Source organism: Meleagris gallopavo, chromosome 2, assembly GCF_905368555.1.
Source record: "Meleagris gallopavo chromosome 2, MGAL_WU_HG_1.1, whole genome shotgun sequence".
In the NCBI taxonomy this organism is placed as follows: Eukaryota; Metazoa; Chordata; class Aves; order Galliformes; family Phasianidae; genus Meleagris; species Meleagris gallopavo.
The window spans coordinates 8274010-8294671 of record NC_139405.1 but is presented as its reverse complement, the minus strand read 5'-3'; the positions used below and the strand labels follow the sequence as shown (position 1 = coordinate 8294671).

The 20662-nt window shown below is 45.1% G+C and overlaps 1 protein-coding gene across 7 annotated transcripts; it reads left to right on the top strand.

Moving 5' to 3' along the window:
* The first annotated feature begins 1118 nt into the window (after nt 1–1118).
* On the top strand, nt 1119–19901 carry B3GNT2 (UDP-GlcNAc:betaGal beta-1,3-N-acetylglucosaminyltransferase 2). Of its 7 annotated transcripts, XM_085218814.1 has the most exons (4): nt 2168–2531; nt 3514–3759; nt 4305–4369; nt 17469–19901. In XM_085218814.1, the coding sequence occupies exon 4, from the start codon at nt 17478–17480 to the stop codon at nt 18669–18671; it is 1194 nt and encodes a 397-aa protein (XP_085074940.1). In that variant the 5' UTR covers nt 2168–2531; nt 3514–3759; nt 4305–4369; nt 17469–17477; the 3' UTR covers nt 18672–19901. The 7 variants fall into 7 exon arrangements, with proteins under 7 accessions (XP_010704769.1, XP_085074944.1, XP_085074940.1 ...); XM_085218815.1 differs by lacking the exon at nt 3514–3759; XM_085218816.1 differs by lacking the exon at nt 4305–4369.
* The last annotated feature ends 761 nt before the right edge of the window (nt 19902–20662 follow it).

The following is a 20662-nucleotide window of genomic DNA, read 5'->3' as shown; positions in this document are numbered from 1 at the left end:
GCGGGGCTGGAAAAAGAGCTCCTGCCTTACCCCATGCCCAGGTTTTTAGAGTGCAGCTGTCCCAAACACAACAGAGGCATTGCAGTTAGGCAGTGGGACGACAATATGCTGTGTTGGTGGCAAGATGGGTTCTAGGTATTCTCCCCCCTTTAGCCAATTGATGAGGCTTGGCTGTGAATTGGATAGGAGAATGCATTTGGGTTACACAACCCTTCCTCCCCATCACCTCCCCACGAGGTTTCACAACACAGCCCCATGACCAGCTGTGTCGGTGCAATGCAGGCACTGCTGTGGGTGTGGGACTGGGAGGACAGAGAAATGTCCTTCCTCAAAGACAATAGGCCATTACACATATCCAAGGCCCAAACCTTCCAGCTTCAGTGTTTTTTTCCAGGCTCCTTAGCACCTAGTGTTATACAGCACACTGTTCTAGTTCATTTTTGTTTTCCTTTTTTTTTTTTTTTTTAATAATTGATCTTGAAGCATATTGCTGTGAAATCTCCCTTGCAGTGGAGCCGAGCTCCTGACAGCCAGACGCTTAATTCTCCTTTTATCCTTGTGTTAGTTAATGGACAAAAATGCCTACTGATTTAGGATAATTCCTCCCTCCACTGTAATCCTTCTACTTCACCAGTAACGTCAGCTTTACTCAAACACGAGGCATATCTATAAATATCTGAAGAAGAATGGAACATGCACTGTCCCTCTGAACGCGTCACGGACGTCTTTCAGACTCCTGGACAAGATTTTGAAGCAACCTAAGAGACTACTCCAGGAAACTTACTGCAGGTTTTCTATGCCTTCCAACATTTAAAGGCATCAAGCATGGGGAGCTGGGTAGGTGCTGTGGGGACTTGTGTTGTTTGCCAAACCACACCAGCCTTTGTAAAAACGGTGCATAAACTGTGTTTTTTTGGGGAGACTCCCGCTTTGCAGCGCAGGCCGTGTTTATGTGCCAGGTGACACTGAGATAATTGCTTTGGTTGGGCCTCTCCATAAAGTGGATTGAGAAGGCAGGTGCTTAAAATAGAAGCAAACGGCACGTGCTCATTTTCTTTCAGTACAGGACAAAAAGATGTGGGGCTCTCAGTCCCCGGGAGTCGTAACTGTCTGCTGGAGGCTGTCGGTCTGCTGCGACAGGATCGAGGGCTGTGCCATAACGGCTCACATCTCTGTGTTTTGTTTCAGTAAACATCCAGGGGCTTGGAGATTTCTACACTTCAGAAGACTGCTCAGCCTGGATCTGTAGTCTCATCGACTTGGCAAATAGGTAAGCAAGCAAAAAGGAAAAAAAAAGAGAGTTACAAATGAGTGAGTCATGCACAGTTCATAGCAACTCCGGAGGGCAGATTTCCAGAATGTGGAGCTCTGAGGAGCTCCCTTTCAGAGGGAGGCAATGCTGACCTAACCCTTCTTTTTCTTCTTCCCACCAAGATCTGGCAAAAGTTTTGCGGGCCATCTGGTAAACCAGACACAACACCTTCTTGTTTAGAAAGGAGAAACCTGTTGAACAACGTGCTGTGTGACAGCACTTTGCAGGGCTGGGGCATTCGCTCAGTGCTGCACAGAAAGAAGAATGAAGGAATACACGTTGTCATGAGGAGCTTTGGTCGCCCTGGTCAGCAGCCCGCACCGACAGAGGCTGCCACTGCAGAAAGCTATTCCTAGGAGGTGCATCCCTCAGAAAACCCCTTTTTGTTGCTGCACGAAGGAGGTGAAATCTCACCTCCTCGTGTGAACAAAGCGGGCGAGGCAGAAGCACGTTCATTTCTGCCCCACAGCACGGCGCCCGAAGCGAGCAGCGGCCCGTAGCGTGGGGTCTGTGGTACCGGCGGTCTGTGGGCACCGAGCTCCCGTTATGAGGGCTTCTGTTTTTTACTAAAGAAAAAGCGTGAGGTGTCGAAAGGCATCATGGCATCGGGGGAGGGGATCGCGGCAGGCGGGCAGGCACCAGGGTGGTGCGACGAGGTGCGGGACCTGAGGGGCAGAGCGCTGGGGCAGAGGGAGAGACGCGGCGCGGAGGCCGCGCCCCGCTCGGGGGGGGACGGCGAGGCGGCACCGCGCTTTCTCCGCCCGCCCGCCTCCAGGGCGCCGCAGCGATCCGACGAGCGCGGAAAAGATCGGTAGGGCGGGAAGGGGCGCGGGCACCCCCTCCCTCCCCACCAGCCCCGCCCCGCGCGCCCCACCCGGCCCCATGGCGCGGGGGGGCGGGGCTGGGCTGCAGCGGGCGGCGCCGCCTCCCGTGGTGCGCGAGCCGCGGGGGGTCGTGCGGTCTCCTCGGCGGAGGCGGGCGGCAACAAGTGAGGCGCCTCCCCCGCGCTCTTCCAACCGGCCGCGCTCGGCCTTTCGCTGCTCGTCGCTGCCGTGATTTCTCCAGGACGGAGCGGGGGAAGCGGCGGCGCCCTCAGGTGCGGAGCCCCCCGGCGGGGCCGAGCGGGGCGGAGGGCCCCCACCCGCGGGCGGCCGGGCTGAAGCATGGTGGAGGAGGCGGCGGCGCGATCCCCGGCGGAGCCCCGCGGCGGCGTGGCGAGGTGCGGGCGGGGGGCCGCGCGGCGGGGCCGGGGGGCGGTTATCCTCCGGCGGGGAGGGCGGGCGGGCTGAGGCCTCTCCCCGGCGCGCGGCCGCTTCGCCCCTCCGCGCGGTTCCGGCGCGGCGCCGCGAGCCAAACCCGGGGCGCTGCGCTACCGCAGTGCCGGCGCCGCTGCGGTCCCCGCGGGTCCGACCCGGAGCCGTTCGACGAGTTCCGAGGCGCGCCGTGCCCCGCCAGGAGGGGACGTCAGCTTAGCGGCTGCGATCGTTCGTCAGCCTGCAAAAAGCCGCGGTGAGCGGAGCGGCCCTTCAGTCTGTGACCTCCCGGGGTTGATCATTAAACCGAACGGGAGGAGGAGGAGGAGGGTTCAGCTGTTGGCTTTTCCCGTCGTTGGTTTTTTTTTTTTTTTTTTTTTTTTTTGGTTAACGCTCAGAGTTTCACGTAGGTGCGGAAAGATGCGCGCGTGTGCTGGCATTGCGAGCGTGTGAGCGGGCGCTCTCCGTGCAGGAAGCGCGAGGTGCGGTCGATTAGAGGCAGCCCCCTTAGATTAGCGGCAGCCCCGGCCCGCTGGTGGAGCGGTCAGCGATCGGTCAGAACTCGCTTTGAGTGGTTTTGTCGTCTGCAGGCTCGTTTGGCTTGCGCTTTTCTGTTTCCTGTCCCCACGTGCTATAAATAGAAGAGGAAAATGAGGTGCTGCTGCAGGAACTTGTTGTGAAGGTCACGCGTTCGGTGGGTGGCGGTGCCGGTGCCCTGTGTGGCCGTAAGGCAGGCTCTGCGGGTCGCTGCTGGCGGTAGAACATCACCGGTGGTCGCTGCGTTGGTTACTGCTGCCCGCGAGCTCCTCCTCAGTTCCTTTCTTCATTACCCAGTACTTCTGGGTAGCGAAGATGCTGCTGAGGAAATCGGCGTTGATGTAGTGCTTCCTCAGGCTTTGAAGAACGAGCAGAGGATATAATGCTTTTACGTTCCGTGCTGCCAAACAGGTGTCGTTACCTGCGTGAGTAAGTTGTGCTGTACGTGGGGAGGGAGCGTTCATCTCCTTGCCTTGGAGAAGGGAGGCTTTCAGGAGCAGAGCTGCAAGGACGTGCCCGGAGCCTCGGTGATCGTCATTGTGCTGCCACCTGGTGCAGCCGCTCTCGTAGCGGGGCTGGCTGTGCTACCTCTGCCTTGGGATGGAAAGGGAACTTAGGAGCAGCTCTGTCTGGATGCATCGAGGGATGGTGTGCCAGGTCTGTGCCGTACTGCTCCTGCTGTAAAAATCCTGCTTGTTTTCTTGTTTTTAAGATGGAGCGTTTTTTGTGTTAAATATGAGGGCCTGGCATGCTTCTTACAAAGCTTCTAGAAATGTATCCTTCTAAAACTCGCCAAGAATAGGTCAAAAAGTAAAGCCAGAGCCAAAAAAGCTGTTGTTGAAAGTATCCTCGTTGCTTCAGCAAAGGTTTCACAGCTTGTTTCCTTTAGTTTGTATCTTTGTAGTAAGCACAAAGCATGGAGGGGGAAAAGATTTTCCTTAAAATATTGATGCTTTTAACGTGTCTGTTTTTCATGTTGCTGTTTCTGGAAGGCTGCTAGAATTGATCAGTTTCCAAAAGCTAGGAACAGACCTCTTCTATTGCCTCGCTGAGTCTTTTTTTTTTTTTTTTTTCCTAGTATGTATATTTATTTGTTTGTTTTCCTATTGCTGTGTGGTGGAAGTATGTAACTAGTTTTGAAGCAAGTGGGCGGGCATCCATTTACTTTTCTAATTTAAACTTTTAGAATTTTTTTTTTTCAGATACACCCACGTTTAATCCCCAGTGGTTGTTTGCAAAAGAACTTCTTGAACCAAAAAAGTAACAGGTATGGAGGAAGGAGATGTGGTCGTGATGTTTTTGAGCATGAGGAGTCGCAGGATGAGTGTTTGATGTCTCTACTCTGGTAGGCTGCATTCAGAGAAGCACTTGGCACAGAGAAGGTGAAATCTGCCATACTTAGGTGCTTAAAACGCAGCAAAAATAACCGAGTGAAGATGAGGTGTTGTGGGTTTATTGAGCTTGGTCCTTCACTTCTGTTTTTTACTGATTTCCTTGGGCCTTCTCAGATTTAAAATGCGGATATGCAAACCCCCCCCCCCCCCCCCCCAGGTCTCCGGATGATGTAGAACACAATGAAAAGCCGGCCTCGTTAAAATGTCCTGGGTGAGCTGTGCTGAAGTCTCATGAGGAGCAATTAGCATTTAAATAAGGGAAGAAATCCCCGGGTGCGATGGGTGTGGTGCTGAGACTTTTAAAGGAACACTTGATGAAGCAGTTTCTTCGTGGTTAAGAAAGCTTTGTTGTTTGAGGGACATACAATAGCAAGGGATGAAAAACATCCAGCTTCCAACTAGTTATGCTCGCCTTTGCAAATGAATTCTGAAATTTGACAGTCGATTACATGATTTCAATCGTAAGCCAGCTAGATAAATCGAATCAGCAGTCATCTTGATTTCTGAGTGAATGACTGACGTTCTTCTCTTTCTGTAAGAGGTGAATTCTCATTGGTAACGTGCCACCAGAGGATGCGATGACAGGTTTGGATGAGACCAGCCTGAGCCTTGAGGTGCTGCTTCCTGTGGCCAACACCTGCCTGCTGCTCTGCTCTGCTCGTCCTCCTGCGGCTGCTCCCCACGCACAGGCCTGTGTAGGAAATGTTCCTTCTGACAGAGGGGAGCTGTGAGACCTTCCAGCTGCGCACGGAGGCTCTTCTTCAGAGGCGCAGCAGCAGTGCTCCTGTAGTGCTGGGGTAGCTGTCTGCAGCTGTGTTGTGGGCCGTAGTGAGGAACTGATAAGGTTGGGAAATAACCTTCCCACTTGCTCATCTTCAGTGTTGTGCGATGTAATGCAGCTAGCTATGCAAGTGTGGGAAAGGCTGTTCAGTGCAAGGAGCTGCTAGGCGTCAGACCAGTTACGCTGTTCTACCTTACTTGGGTAATGATTTTCTTTAAAATCAGATGAAGTCAGTGGTAGTGGAAGGTGGTCTCTAAGTTGAACGATGTTACTGCAACCTGTTGATTTGCTTTTGAATAAAAATAAGAAGTGAAAGAGATGTAAAATGGCTGGAAATTGGTGACTTAAACCTCAGTCAGTTATAGCGGATACTTGATATTACTGTGCAGGTACCAGGTGCAGAAGTTCCTGGTTGGATTTATAAGGCTATATGCTTGTCTGCTCTTAACATCAATGGGAATGAAGCGAATGGAGTTAATTGCTTAACCTGCTTAAAGGCCTTTTGCAAAATCCTTGAGGTGTTATATGCATCTTTAGCTGCTTACAACTGGGGGAAAAATTGCTCTCTCTTCCTTGAACGTGATAGTTTGAAATGAGATCTGTGTTTTTTGTGCTTTGCAAGTTTGAAGAAGGAAAACAAACTTCTACATTTCAGAGCTCTGCTCATTTTCTCAACTATAAATGAATCCTGCAGAAAGGTGAAAACAGTCTTCTCTGCGTTAGTTAACTATACTTGAAACCCAAACCAATTAAGGGCGAAAATCTTTTCACGTGTTTGTGTTCTTAAACACTTCTTTAATTTAGTCCTGCAAATAGAGGCAAATCCAGAAATTTGGGCCGATATACACACATCATTAATGTAGTTCAATTTGGCATGTGGTTGAATAACTGTGTAACACTTACGTAGGCTGGGAGAGATGGCCTGAGATGGCTTGGAAGGTTGTCAGCAGCACAGTGTCCTTCCTATCTGCTGGCTGCAGGAACAGGAATCCTGGAAGCTGAATTGAAATGGATGTCTCTCTTAACCCTGCAGTGGGATGATCTGGAGGTAATTACCTGGTCAGGCATACCAACTTACAGCACCTTGCTTTTAAAATGTGGTTTTAGTAGCGTGGCTTATGTGTGTCAGGCAAGAAGATACGGTGAGAGTAATGTTTTAGATGTGAAGCATAGTGCTTAATGGTTTTGTAAGTTGACTGAATGATCAGCATTGTGTGTGCAGATACAGAGGTCACTGGAATGTGGCTACGGCAGCAATAACTACTGGTCTTAAGGTAATGCTGGCTGAGGTGCTAAGGAGATGATCTGGCTTGTTTGTGGATTCTATGGTTATTTGCATATTCACTAGATGGGCTACATCTTTTTAATTCTTACTGATCCAGCATAAATGCCTGAAGCAGGACAGTGCCTGACTGTAAGTACCCGCTGAACGCAGCAGGCAGGCTTGCAGTGCTTCCCCTTTGCTGTGACAGCTGGCACTGACCTAGGCGCTCGGTGTTGGGAAGGCAGGTGGTGGGTGGTTACCTGCTTCCTTTGCCTTCCAGCACCTATGGGAGGGCAGTGCTCCAGCTGAGCTTACCTCTTGCAACGAATAACAACCCGTTGGCCCAAGTAGGGAGAAGGGGCAGAGCTCACCGACTGCAGGGAGGTATCAGAGGCTGGAAGCCAAAGGCAAGCAGCTTCTGGTGGCCTCGTGCTGCCGCTTGCCTGGCCAGCCAGGGAGCCTTGCTGCGTGTGGGGCAATGAGCAGGAGCGGCAGAGTGCTGATACGTGGAAACAGAAACGGGATCTGCTCTGGTCTCAGCTTGCCTCTTCTGTGCTGGTGCGGCACAGCGGTGAGTGAACCTGCTGACGGGAGCCAGCTGGGAGCTAATTGCCCTGTTATTGTTAGGTTCTTTATTCAGCCTCTTCAGTTCCCTGAACTGACGCAGCCCAGTCGCTTGGGTGAAGGGTGAGATGGGACTGTGCAGTCGGAATGGGGATAATTAACAGGAGTATGTCAGCTGTGACTGACACTGCTTTAAACTGCTGTGGAACCGTACCCATGGAACTGAAGTGATGAATGGCAGTTTTCTTCGAAGAATTACTTTTTTCGAAGAATATCTTCTCAGTTTTCTTTGAAGAATATTTTTTCAGTTTTCTTATCAGTTTTCTTCGAAGAATATCTTTTTTCCATCCGGTTAAACCTCCTCTCTGAATTCTTTATGATTTACTGCTCATCCAAGATGGAGCCTTCTCAGAGGCATTTTAAAGACTGAAGGTTGTGAATCAGGAGCTGCCAGCTCTGGGTTATTCCTGACAAACGTCACAATTCATAACTCTAAAGCCCAAACAGCACGTGGCCTTTGTGTACCGAGCTGGGAAAAACACATCTCTCTCCCTGCTGTAAGCCCTCAAACACTGAGGGATTCAACTTGGGTGTTTTTATAGCACGTTAAGGCTGCTTCCTGATCACTATCAGCATATCTTTCACTCATTCTGTAGGGAGAATTGTAAGGTTTATTCTGTAAGCCAGCTGAGGTTCACAAAACTGGCTATGATGTACAACATGAGATTTTATTTGGAGAAAATGGTGCATTTGATATTCTGTAAATATGCTTTGAGAGCGCATTCTCTTGTGTATCTCACATTTGTAGGTTGTGTAATAACCTTCATATGCTTGTCATAAAATTATTTATGGAGTAGCAAATACAACAGCAATGTTAATTTCCAACTTGCACGTTAGGCTGTTCCTTTATTGCTGCATTTCATCTATGGGAAACATAATACGAAACAGACTTCTCAGAACATCACCTTCATAAAGCAGGAGTTGTGAGAGCAGATGAGGTGTGTGCAAGTGCAGACAATTGCTTTAGTGCCTGATAAAGTCAGCCGGGGTTAGAAAGACATTCCTTCATTTTTGTGGTGGTTTTTCCTTGGATGATAGCAAAGGCTTGGACTGTTGCAGAAAGTTTGCAGGCCTGGTTTGGATAACTGAAAGAATGGGCCTTGTGTTGTACCACAGTACAGAATCTTAAAGGCTTTTTTCTGAGTTTGTTAAATTACCATTGGACTGCATTGTACATGAGCGTTAGATTTGCTTTTTTGGAGTGTATGAACTACAAGAGGTGGGAGGGAAGCATTCCTGTGACATACTGGGTTAGTTACCACATGGAGTGAGATCTGTGTGTGGGGAAGTTGTGACAGTTTCTTTCCTTCCTGTTTTTTTTTTTTTAATGCTTCAGTTGGAAACAAGGGATTTTCACCCATCTGTTTGCAGGCATACATTTGTTCACCTTATTTTTAGAAGATGAGTTTGAAGCTTTTTATCCCTGTGGTTGCAAATGTAAGTTGCTGAATGAATGGAGAATGAATGGAGCAGTTATTTCCTAAGGTCTGTAAGTAGCTCCAGTGTTGCTGCTGCAGGAGAAGGCTTTGTTGCAATTAGGGAGGGGGGTCATTTTAGAGCTGCTTGATGCCAGGAGGCTTTACTGTGAGGCAAGAACAAGAGCCTGTATGAAAATCCTTCTGTAGAAAGAGGGCTTTGGGTGGGCTATTGGAAAAGGAGGGACGGTGAAGAGCTTTGTCAGTGGGGTAGCTCCAAAACTTGAGGTTTGTGGGTGGAGGCGTTTTCAGTTATGTAAGAGGAAGGAACTAAAAGCTTCAATTCTTTTGTCCTAGTTTCGGACTCGAAAAACTAGCACGCCACCTGTAAGGTAAACCTATTGTGGAGTTGGAGACGGCCCAAGTTTATTGCTGTAGCTGCTCTGAAGTTATGTTTGTGAGCTGGCTGAGTGCGTGGGTCGGGGTTGGAGAGAGTAGCAAATAGTAGTTGGCCAGGAGGCAGCACAGCTGTGGCACAGAAATGCTTGCTTCATTAGAAGACAGGCAGCCACCTAACAATCCTGCTTCGGTGCTCTCAGTTTCAGGTAAATTTTCATGTTCAGGAAGACTTTCCTGTTTTCAACACTGCCTCAGAAAAGAGAGAGGGAGAGTTGGTTTGGAAGAGGAGTTGCTTTACTTCCTTTACCCATGCCATAACATATTAAATGTAGTACAAAGCTGATGAACCATCTGTGATACTGTGCATGGTTTGTTCCATTTCCTTCAGTCACAGGGCATGGTCTGGGAATAACTGGTTTAGTGAGTAATACTGGGCTTCAGGTCCTCTTAATCAGCCCAGATGAGTGCTAATTAGCGATAACCTGTGGATGCTAGAAACTGAATTGAGGTGATGTAATGTTCTGTGGGTCAAAAGACAGCAGTGGCCTTCCATGAAAGCATTAATGATGGAAACTGAGGACTTTGGTCTGCTCAGCATTGGCCTACCTGCCATTAATGAGAGAGCTTCTTAAGCTGATGGGAGTATGCAGAGATGTCTGTGGGGAGTTATTTCTCAAACTCTGCTTATTTTTGAATTCATTCTCTTCTATTATTACGTTTAGCAAGGCTGACTGTGATCTCTCTTATACTGAGTACTGTTGATATATGGCTCTAACAAGAGTCTTCATAAACTCCTATGAGCTTAAAGTAATAAATACTTTTGTGGTTGTCATATCAAAAATGATTTAATAGAAATGGCTGAGGAGGAATGACAAAGACATTCAGAGATGCAGAAGGCTTCCAGAAATAACAAGGCTGCAACTATTCACCCCGCAAAGAAGGAACAGAGGGTGTGTAAAGGTTTGCTATATTAGGTAGTATGGCAAACACAGGGAAAATTTTCTGTTTATTGTGCTTTCAAAGAGTTCCCCTTCTGTCTGATAATAGGAAAGCAAATCATCTGGAGTTCTTTCTGTAAGAAGAATTGAGAAGCACATTGCTAGTGAAGTTCATACAGTTGAAAATGTACACGGGTTCAAAGAGGGAGTAGACAAAGCGAAATGAGCTTCAGTAACAGTAATTAAATATGGTCCAGAGGTAGTTCTGGCCCCAAAAGCACTCACATACCTTACTGCAGCAAATCAGGTGAGCATTACTAACGAAATGCCTCACTGTACTAGCATTGGGGTTTTCTTTGCTGTTGGGTTTTTTTTTTTTTTTTTTTTTGAGAGGAAAATGTTGACTGTGCTGAAGATAACCAGTAAGAAACAGAATGTAAAACTAGATTGGCTGCAATTGGGGCTATTTGCAGTTCCTTCTGCCTTGGGCTGTTCTGAGCAAACGCCAGCACATCCTCCTGTCTGCTCTGTTTTTCGGATTGCCAAACACCGCACCCAGGTTCACAGAGTCATAGAATCACAGGGTTGGAAAGGACCTACAGGATCATCTAGTTCAACCATCCTCTCATTACCACTGCTACCACAAGCTACTAAGTTGTGCTGGTGACTTCTGGTATTAAAGTATGAATTTCTCCCAGAAGTAAGTAGTCTACTGAAAGATAGTTCATCAGTGCATGAAACTAATGAAAATTAATGTTTAATCAGCAGCTCCGAATTTCCTTGAAATGTCTGTTTTGATAACTTTCTCCCAACTGGAATGCTGTTGTGCTTGTGGAACACAGAGAATATTGACTGTTATTCAGTGGTACCAATGCAACACACTTCTACAGAAGCAGAATGCTGGTATGTGCTGACTGCATGCCAGTTCTTCAGATGTTCTTTGTTTGCATTGTGTCAGGGTGGACTTGTGTGAAGTTCTGAGATACAATTGTGTGTAGTTAGAAAAATAAATAGTCCTTTAAAGTTGGAAACAACTCAAACTCTTTTAATAACAGGTCAGGGATCTTAAGCTTTTCTTCATGTGCTGAAGCTGTTGCTGTTCACACCATGAACAGAAGTGAGATATAAAACACCTGGTGCATCTCACAAGAGGGTAGGGGGACTATACATAACTTAAGGATGCGTTTAATGCATTTTTTTATTTTCCTGTATGCTGCTATTACAAACAGAACCAGAAGCTGTGTGTAACTGCTATAAGGGATACCAGGCTAAAGAATGAAGTTACGTGTTGAGATCAGCCTGCTGCAGCTCTTCTCTACAAAGGGCTTGCAAAAAGGTGGAAGCTTTTAGAAAACTGAATTACAGCTTTGTTTTGACTGCACCTTTTGAGCTTACATGTTGAAACTTGAGATCAGAGAGTATCATTTGTAAGTAAAAGCATAAAGGAGGAATGTTTTAATAGCAAGTGGCTGGTCTTAAAGTCAAGAAATTAATGTTCAGTACGTCTAGCAAGGGTACTGCTTTCTTTAATACAGCTGTGATCTTGAACACAAGTGAATGCCCTCGCCCAGGTCAGGGTTGTGCTGTGAACCTACCTGCTGGCTGGGAGCTGCTTCCAATGTGGTGCTGCCTTGTGTTGTGCCCAGTAGTGATTTTCATACAGATTAGCTCTTTATTTGGAAAGGAGATGATGGAGCCTGTTTGCGGTAATAATTCTTATTTTAGGTGTTAAACAGTTGCCAGCAGCCTGTCCAGTGTGTAATTTATCTTGGCCTTAAGTATGGGCTGAGGTACGTAAGAGCAAGGAAGAGGACTTGCGTTTTTCTGTCAGTATGAAGATGCATGAGATAATGATTTCTTTCACTTCTGTAGCGCCCGTTCTTCAATTTCCTGTTAGAAGTATGCTGTGAACTCCACTGCAAGGGTGGAGCTTGGGATGGGAGCTCATCTATGTGCAGAGACTGGTGCAGTTGCAGAGAGCTGCAGGAGAAAGTTGAGCATCACAACTGGGCATCACAGTAAGAGGCTCTGCTGTGTAAACGTCTGGAGTAATCAACAAATCTGGTCACTGCTTGGTGTGTGAATATAGGACTCTGAGACAAGAGTTGCTAATGAGGAAATTGTAGTAAAATAAAGCTAGTTCTACTCATTCTGAAAGTTATATTCCTTGAGGTGACGTGATATCTCAGCTACCATGCAGGTAGTTAATGCTCTGGTATTGCTAACAATCAGTAGGTGTTTGGCTGAATATATGCAGAACGAGCTGTACGAACTTGGTCTGATTCACAAGGGAATTTTTAAGTTTCTTGCTTCGTTAGTAAGGTCGGTAGGGTTGCCTGGCAAACCGTCCATTTGACCATTGGTTTCACATTCATCCATGGCCTTTGTTAAGAGGGCATTCTGAAAAAGATCTTTTTCTTTCCCACCTTGAAGAAGAGCAAAACCTGCCAAAATCTCAGTGTTGAAGCAAGTTCCAAGTTTTGAAAATTTCTTAGTAGATTGATTGTATGGGGCTGTACTTCAGATACAGGTGTGTGTTTTGGTGCCTTGCTTCAGAGGCAGATTAGCACACTCTCCAAATCCATTGTGCTTCCTCATCTTTATCTGACAGGATTGCCTTTTAAACCTTTTTTGTAGCTGCTTCGTTGCAACTGCCTCTCTTTCCTACAGCTAAACCTCAGTGACTTTGCATTGCGGTGTTTTAATAGCACTTGGGTAATAAATAATGCTGCAAATTGTTGTCGTGTTCTGTGTGCCAACTTTATGAAGTGCTTACAGTAAATAGAATGCTGTAACAGAGCTAATCAGAATTCATCTGCAGTATCCAAACTACATGCAATGAATCACATATGGCCTTTGCATACACTTGGAGGTGCTTGTTCTTGGTTTTGACCTTCAGCTTGGCCCTTCTGTTGGGGGTGCATGGCCTCCTGTTTGAGTTCTTGCATCCAAAAAAGGGTGGCTTGCATGATTCCTGGAAATGCATGGAGTGCACATGCCCATTTTATACCAACTCTTCTCAGTCTCTTCCTTACAAGCTCCTGGAACATGTTCACTCTTGAAATAAAGCATGAAATAATGCTGTTTTAAAGCAATCAGTGAGCACTTTTTCTCAATATTTTGCATTAAGGTTATGCGGACTTAATTTTTGTGGATGCTTGGAGTCTTTTCTTGTAGCTGATAGCTTCTCTGTAATACCTGTTTTCTTCTTCTGTTGTGGTTCCACTTGTGTGGTGGCTCACTGCCTGGTCCCACAGTGATGCTGCTTGTCTGCCCAGGTTCCACTTTCCCATCCATCTCGTGATCCCAGTTCTGCTTCCATGGTTGCACAAATGTATTTCCTTCTGTCCAAGTCTTAGTTTGACTGAAGTGGAATAGAGCTGAAGATGCGAATGTCCCGTCATCCTCTCCCAGCTTATTCAGAATAGATCTTTTCAAGTACTGTTTTTGCAGCAGGCCCTTGGTTTACCTAGAGTATGGTTAATATTAACCCCTTTCTCGTCACGTGGATGTTTCTAAAGGCTTTGAACAAATGTGTGCAGTTGTGTCAGTACCACTGCACTGCAGAAGTTGCAGAAGCAGAAATGTGAGGAGTTACACAGACCATAAATGATTGCTAGAACTGTCTTTGGATCAGGGTAGCTAAGAAGCTGAAAGCAAACATTGAAAACCTGTGAGTCAGATCACCTTTGAATCTAGGTATCACAACCCAGCTGGAACTGGAACAAGGTTTAGTAGGATATCTTTGTTCCCAGGGTTCTGCATACTGTGTTTTGCTTTATCAGTATCTAGTATGTGCTTGTATTTTACTTTGTGCTGACTAGCTACACATGCTCACCTTTTCTATTTTTAAAAGCAAAACAGCAGGATTTTTTTCCCAAGTAAAGTATTGCTTTGTACTGCACCTTTTAGTTCTTCAGTGAGTTTTTATACTGGTTTCTTTGGAGTGATGGCAGTGACACACTGGAACAGGCTGCCCAAGGAGGTTGTGGATGCCTCACCCCTGGAGGCATTCAAGGCCAGGCTGGATGTGGCTCTGGGCAGCCTGATTTGCTGGTTGATGACCCTGCATATAGCAGTGGGTTGAAACTACGTAATCATTGTGGTCCTTTTCAACCCAGGCCATTCTGTGATTCTGTGAACCAAATTGCTTTTAGTTTATTTTTGGCTTCCCTAGCAGATCTTCCATTCTCATCAGTCAAAGGAAGGGCAGCTGGAAGCTTTATAATACAAGTGGTGATGGAAGAAGCTATTACTGGAATAAGAAAAGTGCTTGTGATCTGCCCAGATTGCTGCCAGTAAGCTGTGAGTAGGAAATGGGTGCCCTCGTGTACACTGTGGTGCTGTTCCATAGCAAGCTGTTCAGGGCACACGATCTGCATTGCCATCATGCTTCAGTCAATCATTGCCGTGTCAGCAAAGCAGATGAGGAACAGAGAACAGTAACGATGTTAAAAATGCCACTTCCTCTTCCCCTGTTTTTATGAGGATTGTAATACTGTGCTTCATAGTAAATGTTGTTCCCTCGATGTGAAATGGCCCAGCTGGCATCATCTTATTGCTTCCGTCTTCAGGTGACATGATTCAAGTTAATATTAAACTGCAGGCTTACGTGTTTGCTGGAAATAGCCTTTTGGGTGTCTGCTGATTGTCTTCGACTTGCTTTTAGTTCAAGAACCCAATCTCGTGCTCCAAGTGTTTAACGCAATCCCTCTGTTTTATTTAGATAAAGGTTGCCTTTTCAACAGCTGCTTTTATCCCTTTTCCTTGTATTGATACTTAATGTTACGTTACATGTCTTTGCTCAGAAATCTTATCAGCAGTATTCTGTACCTTCTTAGAAAGCAAGACTGAAAATGATGCCAGAAGTGCTTGTATGTAGGATTGGTAATTTGTACCATACGTTATTAGACAGAACTGCTGGGATTTTTCCCCTACTGGTATTTTTGTCATGAAACACTGTACTAAGTCTTAACTAATGAAGGTTTTGCTGTCCCATTTGCTGCAGGGAATTGCTACAGGTGTGGGACTAAAACAGAGATTGAGGAAGACCTTGTAGGTACCGAATTTGAGTGCTCACCCCAAAGACCTAGAGATTGGAAAGATTTTGTTTTGTCATTGAAATAGGCTGTAGCAATGGTGTGTCATTAATTTAGAAATGATCTTAGCATCTAGAAGATGAATTGCAAAAGTGTTGAATGCCCGTGGTTTAGTAGCTAGGGGCAGTGAACAGATCAGCTGCTTAGCGCTACATATTCTGGAAAGTCAGGCTGTGACTGAGCTCTTGGCAGTCCTGCGTTTGCAATCACTGGGTGAGCCTCTCACCCTGCTGTCTCAGATGTACAGAGATCACAGGTAAAGTACCACGTCATTTGTTGTTCCACCGCAGGTTGCTTTAAAACCACTTGAGGACAAGGTGTGTGAGCACTGATACACGCTGAGCTGCGGGGAGTGGTGTGAGATGTGGGACTGCTGCTTTCCATCCAGTGTGTGTGCTTAGAGACAGAGCGGGGAAAACTGTTACCTGATGGTCTGGTTGTAGCTGAAGCTGCCAGTGCTTTTCACAGTTCAGGTATTTAGAGTAAACGGTGACACTGGCCACAGATACGTTTTTGTCTTTGAGGTATGGAACTTTGAGGTATGGAGACTTCAGGGTTGGCAGTGAGCAGGACATGAAGTAAATCTGGCTTGAGCACATATGAAGATACATATACAGATACAACATGAGGTAAAATGAAGGAAAAAGAGGCATTTCTCTCCGGTTTCTAGGAGGCGTTACTTTTTTTTTTTCAACTTTTTAAACTGCTGATTTATCTGCTGTATGAAGAGAAGAGTGAGTACATGGTGTACTTCTCTAGTGCCTCTTCCTGACTGCTATTGCTCTCTGACTTCTAAGCTAACACGTACAACTGGGCTTTTGTGTTACTTCACTTGTTTTTTCTGGTCTTATTTAATCACACTTCTGGTGAGTGAAAGCTGCTTTGCAGAGTTCTATGTATATCTTAAATGGAGCCTTAATGTAACTCTGTTGTTCATCCTGAATTTTCTAGTCTGGCTTCTGAATTTAGAATGAGTTGTTAAGTTTTTTTTGTAGTTTTTATATTGGTTCTCTACCCTCTGGGCTAGTAAACAGTTTTAGTATTATTTTAGAGGAGCACTGTTTTGGGTTGCTTCATGCACTGTTTCTATGTCTTTCATTCTGACAGCTTTGAAGGAGAGAGGCATTGATGCATTTTCTCTGTAAGAACTGCACGTGGGTCTCAGAATAGCTTGTGCTACAACAAATACGCATACCCTTACTATTCCTGGTCTTACCAGTGTTGGGAACCTCTGCTTTTAATTTAAGTCTCTTCAGTTGCGTTTTCTGTAGGAGTAATTACACCTGGCTTTCAGCTGCCATTCTCTTTCTTTTCTGTTGGGAGAAAAAGAAAGTCAAAGCTTGTGGTATCTTCTGTCTGTCTGCAGAGTTGTGAAGATCAGTAGTGCAGCTGGTTTGTCAGCCTCTCTCCCACAGAACAGCCAAGTGAAATGGGTGGAAATGAACTATGCTTGAAAACTCAGCTTTGCTAATTTTGTAGTTGGAGGGTCAAAGAATACAAGTATAAAAGCTTGAAACTCGATTTTAAAAGAACTGACTGTATTGTATAGCAATTCGTGATGTACTTTTAAAGTTCACTTTGCTAGCAAAAAAAAAAAAATTTACCTCTCTTTGCCAAGCTGAGGACTCAGATTCTGAAGGTTGGTGACCCTGCCTGTGGCTGGAGGTTGGAACTTGATGATCCTTGGGGTCCCTTCCAACCCAAGCTATTCTATGATTTTAATTACTGAACAGTCAGATGTTTCAAGGAGACTTAAATGAGAATTATAATCTGCTTGCTAACCTCGACACTGTAAAATGCTATATAAAATTCTAAGGTGGGAAGTAGAAATTTTACGTTCTTACATCTTGTTTGCTGATGGAACCCCAAATGATTAGCTGCAGGTATGTGTGTATTAGAGATAGATAAGTCTACTTTTTTGAGTGTAGGTAAACTTTGTCCTTATATCTTAACACGTTCTTCGCAGAATCATGGCAGTCGGAAGGGACCTTTGTGGATCATCAAGTCCAACCCCCTGCTAAAGCAGGCTCCCTACAGTAGGTTGCACTGGTGGGTTTTGAATCAGCTCCTCTGGAGACATTCCACAGCCTCTCTGTTCCAGAGCTGCGTGTCCCGCTCACAGCCAAGAAGTTTTTCCTCGTTTATAATGGAACATCCTGTGTTCCAGTCTGTGCCCACTGCCCCTTGTCCTGTCTCTGGGCACCGCCAGAAAGATCCTGGCCCCATCTGTTTGACTCTCACCCATTAGGTATCTATAAGCATCGGTAAGATCTCCTCTCAGTCTTTGTCAAGCTGGGGATTCCCAGGTCTCTCAGCTTTCCCTCGTAAAGATGCTGCAGGTCCCTAATTATCTTTGTAGGCCCCTACTTAATTTGAAAGTAGTTTGCATTTTTATGAAAGCAGGAATTTGACAGGAAGAACGCTAAGAATCTGTCATTTCTTCCCTTTTCAGATATGAGAAATGAGTGTTGGACGCAGAAGATTAAAGCTGCTGGGAATTCTGATGATGGTAAACTTTTTTATCTATGTGATTGTGGAAGTCTCAAAAAGTGGCAGCCAAGAGAAGAATGCAGAAGGCCGTGTTATTATACCACAGGACAACTTTTGGAGAAAATTTACTCCTCACAAAGCCTATTGGAACAGGCAGCAACAGAAGCTTGAACTCCTGTACAACCCGATTCTGAGTCTGCTTTCCAATATGACTGTAGAAGAGAACTTAATTTTGAACTCAAGTGTTCTCAATTCCTGTGACCCTGACCCGTGGGTCACTTCAGAGATCAGCGACTTTGCGAGTTTGCCGGAAAGGTTCAAAGACTTCCTCCTCTATTTGAGGTGTAGAAATTACTCATTAATAATGGATCAGCCAAACAAGTGCAAACATAAACCTTTTCTGCTGCTGGCTATTAAGTCACTTATACCACATTTTGATAGAAGGCAAGCAATTAGGGAATCCTGGGGCAAGGAAATAAAATCGGGAGATATAACGGTCAAAAGAGTCTTCTTACTTGGTCAGACCCCACCGGAGGATCATTTTCCCAACCTTACAGACATGGTAAAATTTGAGAGCGAAACTCACAAAGACATTCTCCTCTGGAACTACAGAGACACTTTCTTCAATTTAACTCTGAAAGAGGTACTGTTTCTGAAGTGGGTGAGCAGCAGTTGTACGGATGTCCAGTTTATTTTTAAGGGTGATGACGATGTATTTGTGAATACCCATCAGATCCTGGATTACTTGAAGAGTTTATCAAAGGACAAAGCCAAAGACTTATTTGTAGGTGATGTGATCAAAGATGCTGGACCTCATAGAGAAAAAAAATTGAAGTACTACATCCCAGAAAGTGTTTATGAAGGTTCGTATCCTCCGTATGCAGGAGGTGGTGGGTTTCTGTACTCTGGTGACCTGGCATTGAGACTGAATAATGCATCTGACCAGGTACTCCTGTATCCTATTGATGATGTTTATACTGGAATGTGCCTTCAGAAGCTTGGGCTTGCTCCGGAAAAACACAAAGGTTTCAAAACATTTGATATTGAAGAGAAATACAGAAATAACATATGTTCCTACACAAATTTAATGTTAGTGCATAGTAGAAATCCTCAAGAAATGATTAAGATTTGGACAAGCTTGCAAGATCCACACTTAAATTGCTAGAGCAATGTGCATAAATCCTTTATGTCCAAGTAGCTTTTCCAAGTTTGAATCTGACTTTCTTGGTGAACCGTTGAAACTCTGTTTAATTGTTCTTTTCAAATTTTCTCAAGAAACTTTTTTCACGTACTTCTGAAAAGTGGCAGTAGTCATACTGAGAGGATGGCACAAAGACTTGGTCCTGTTTTTCCACTGTCCTGGTGGTCTTTATGTTTCAATAGCAGTCTAAACATTAAAGAGGTCTGGAAGTAACTAGCTGTCAGCTACTGATGCCTGCTGCAGAGCATCTTTCATTTATTGTGATGGTAACAGATACGTTCTTTTTGCTTGAGTAGTGTTTGTGGAGACCATTGTGTAAATTTGAAACTCACAAATTGGAGGAATGCTGTTTTACTCTATAAAACATTTTTATGAAACTTCAATTATTGATATATTTTTTTAATTTATAATTTCCAGCCTTTATGCACCCTGGACAAGTATTTTCTCCTTTACATATGTAGTCTTTTGTGCAAAGTGTGCCTGTGTCTGAAGGATTTACCCTTTTATTAGATGTGTTGTTTGGTTTTGTTTTTTTTTTTTAAACAAAAAAAGACATGGTTTCAGACACCCCATGAAAGATCTGAACGTGTAGGGGAAAGAAGGAACAAGTTCTGTTTGTGGCTGGTACAGTTCTGCTGCTGCCTACCCTGAGCTTACATACATGGTAATGCTGACATTGTTACTCACGGTATCTCTGTGGAAGCTACTCTGGTCCATCCTTGTTCTCTGCTTTCGCACTAAAAGTGATCGGGTAGCTGATTAACAATAACCAAAATTGCACATTGCTTCTAAGAGCATGGTTTGGATCTCCTGTAAAGCGGAAGCAAGTGTAGGATTGTGCAGTTCCTAACAGGTTTGAATTTTGAAGTAAAATTTGAAGTTGCATGATGTCTCATGTAGAGTTAAACATGTTCTCAAATCTCAGATTTTCTTCTGTATTTCCACATCTTGCTTATGAGAGCTATTCTAAGTAGTATTGCTTCCTTTGTATATGTAGAAGTGCCTGTCTATTTATTGTTCAGATGGAAGACCAAAACATTTTCTTAAATATATTTTGTGTAACATTTTATTTGTATAGTGTTGTCACTCAGATATTTAAATAGAGCATGATATTTTAAACCTGTGAGATGTGTAATGTTAAATAAAGCTAATTGTTATTTTTGAATTTGAAAAATAAAATGTGATTTAAATATTTCTTGCAGTGCTTCATCTCAGATGCAGTATTGACTTAATTGCACTCGAGTGTAGAGCGTTCAACACATTTCAAGAGTTACAAGGGTTTATCCAACAGCTTTGACGCTTAGGTAGTAGATTGTCAAGAAGATGCCGTTGCAGTTGTCCTTGAATTGTTAGGTGCTGCAATAGATGAGCAACAAGTGATAGAGAAATCCTGAGGATATGCAGGTGAGCAATACATTCGGTGCTGAGTTCTAAGGAAGGATCAAAGAGTGGATTGCATAAACAAAGGGACAGGGGAAGAGAGGAAGCACTAAATGTTATGGAGTAAGATGGGGTGGAGTGCATGTGTGACACTAACCGGTTAGTGGATTCGTGGGTTGCCGGAGTTAGTCATTGCTTTTCACCATTCCATGACCATGAGGTGAAAGAAAGGCCTCTTGCGTAGGACTCAACTGAGTAAAGAAAAACAGGCTGAGTGATACTGGGCAGAGGAAGTGCTGAGAGGAGGCGTCAACCCAGCTTCAAAGTGATACAAGAAAGGAAAAGGAGGAAAGGAGAAAGCTGAGTAAGTAGTCCCACTAGGCTCAATAGGTAAAAGATAGTGGCGGGGGAATTGGACCGACTGCTCCTGTTTACCTCCAGGTGAGGGGAAGCCAGTGACTGCTGCTGTTGAGCCTCCTCCTGTCTGCTCTCATGGAGAAGCAGTTCTGGAAGCAGCTGGAGTTGGTGGAGTAATGAGCAGATTGAGAACAAAGATAGGGAAATGGGCTGCAACA

What these genes read in the sequence shown, in the direction of transcription:
- B3GNT2 (XM_010706467.4), top strand. Translation starts at nt 17,478, where the DNA reads ATGAGTGTTGGACGCAGAAGATTAAAGCTGCTGGGAATTCTGATGATG.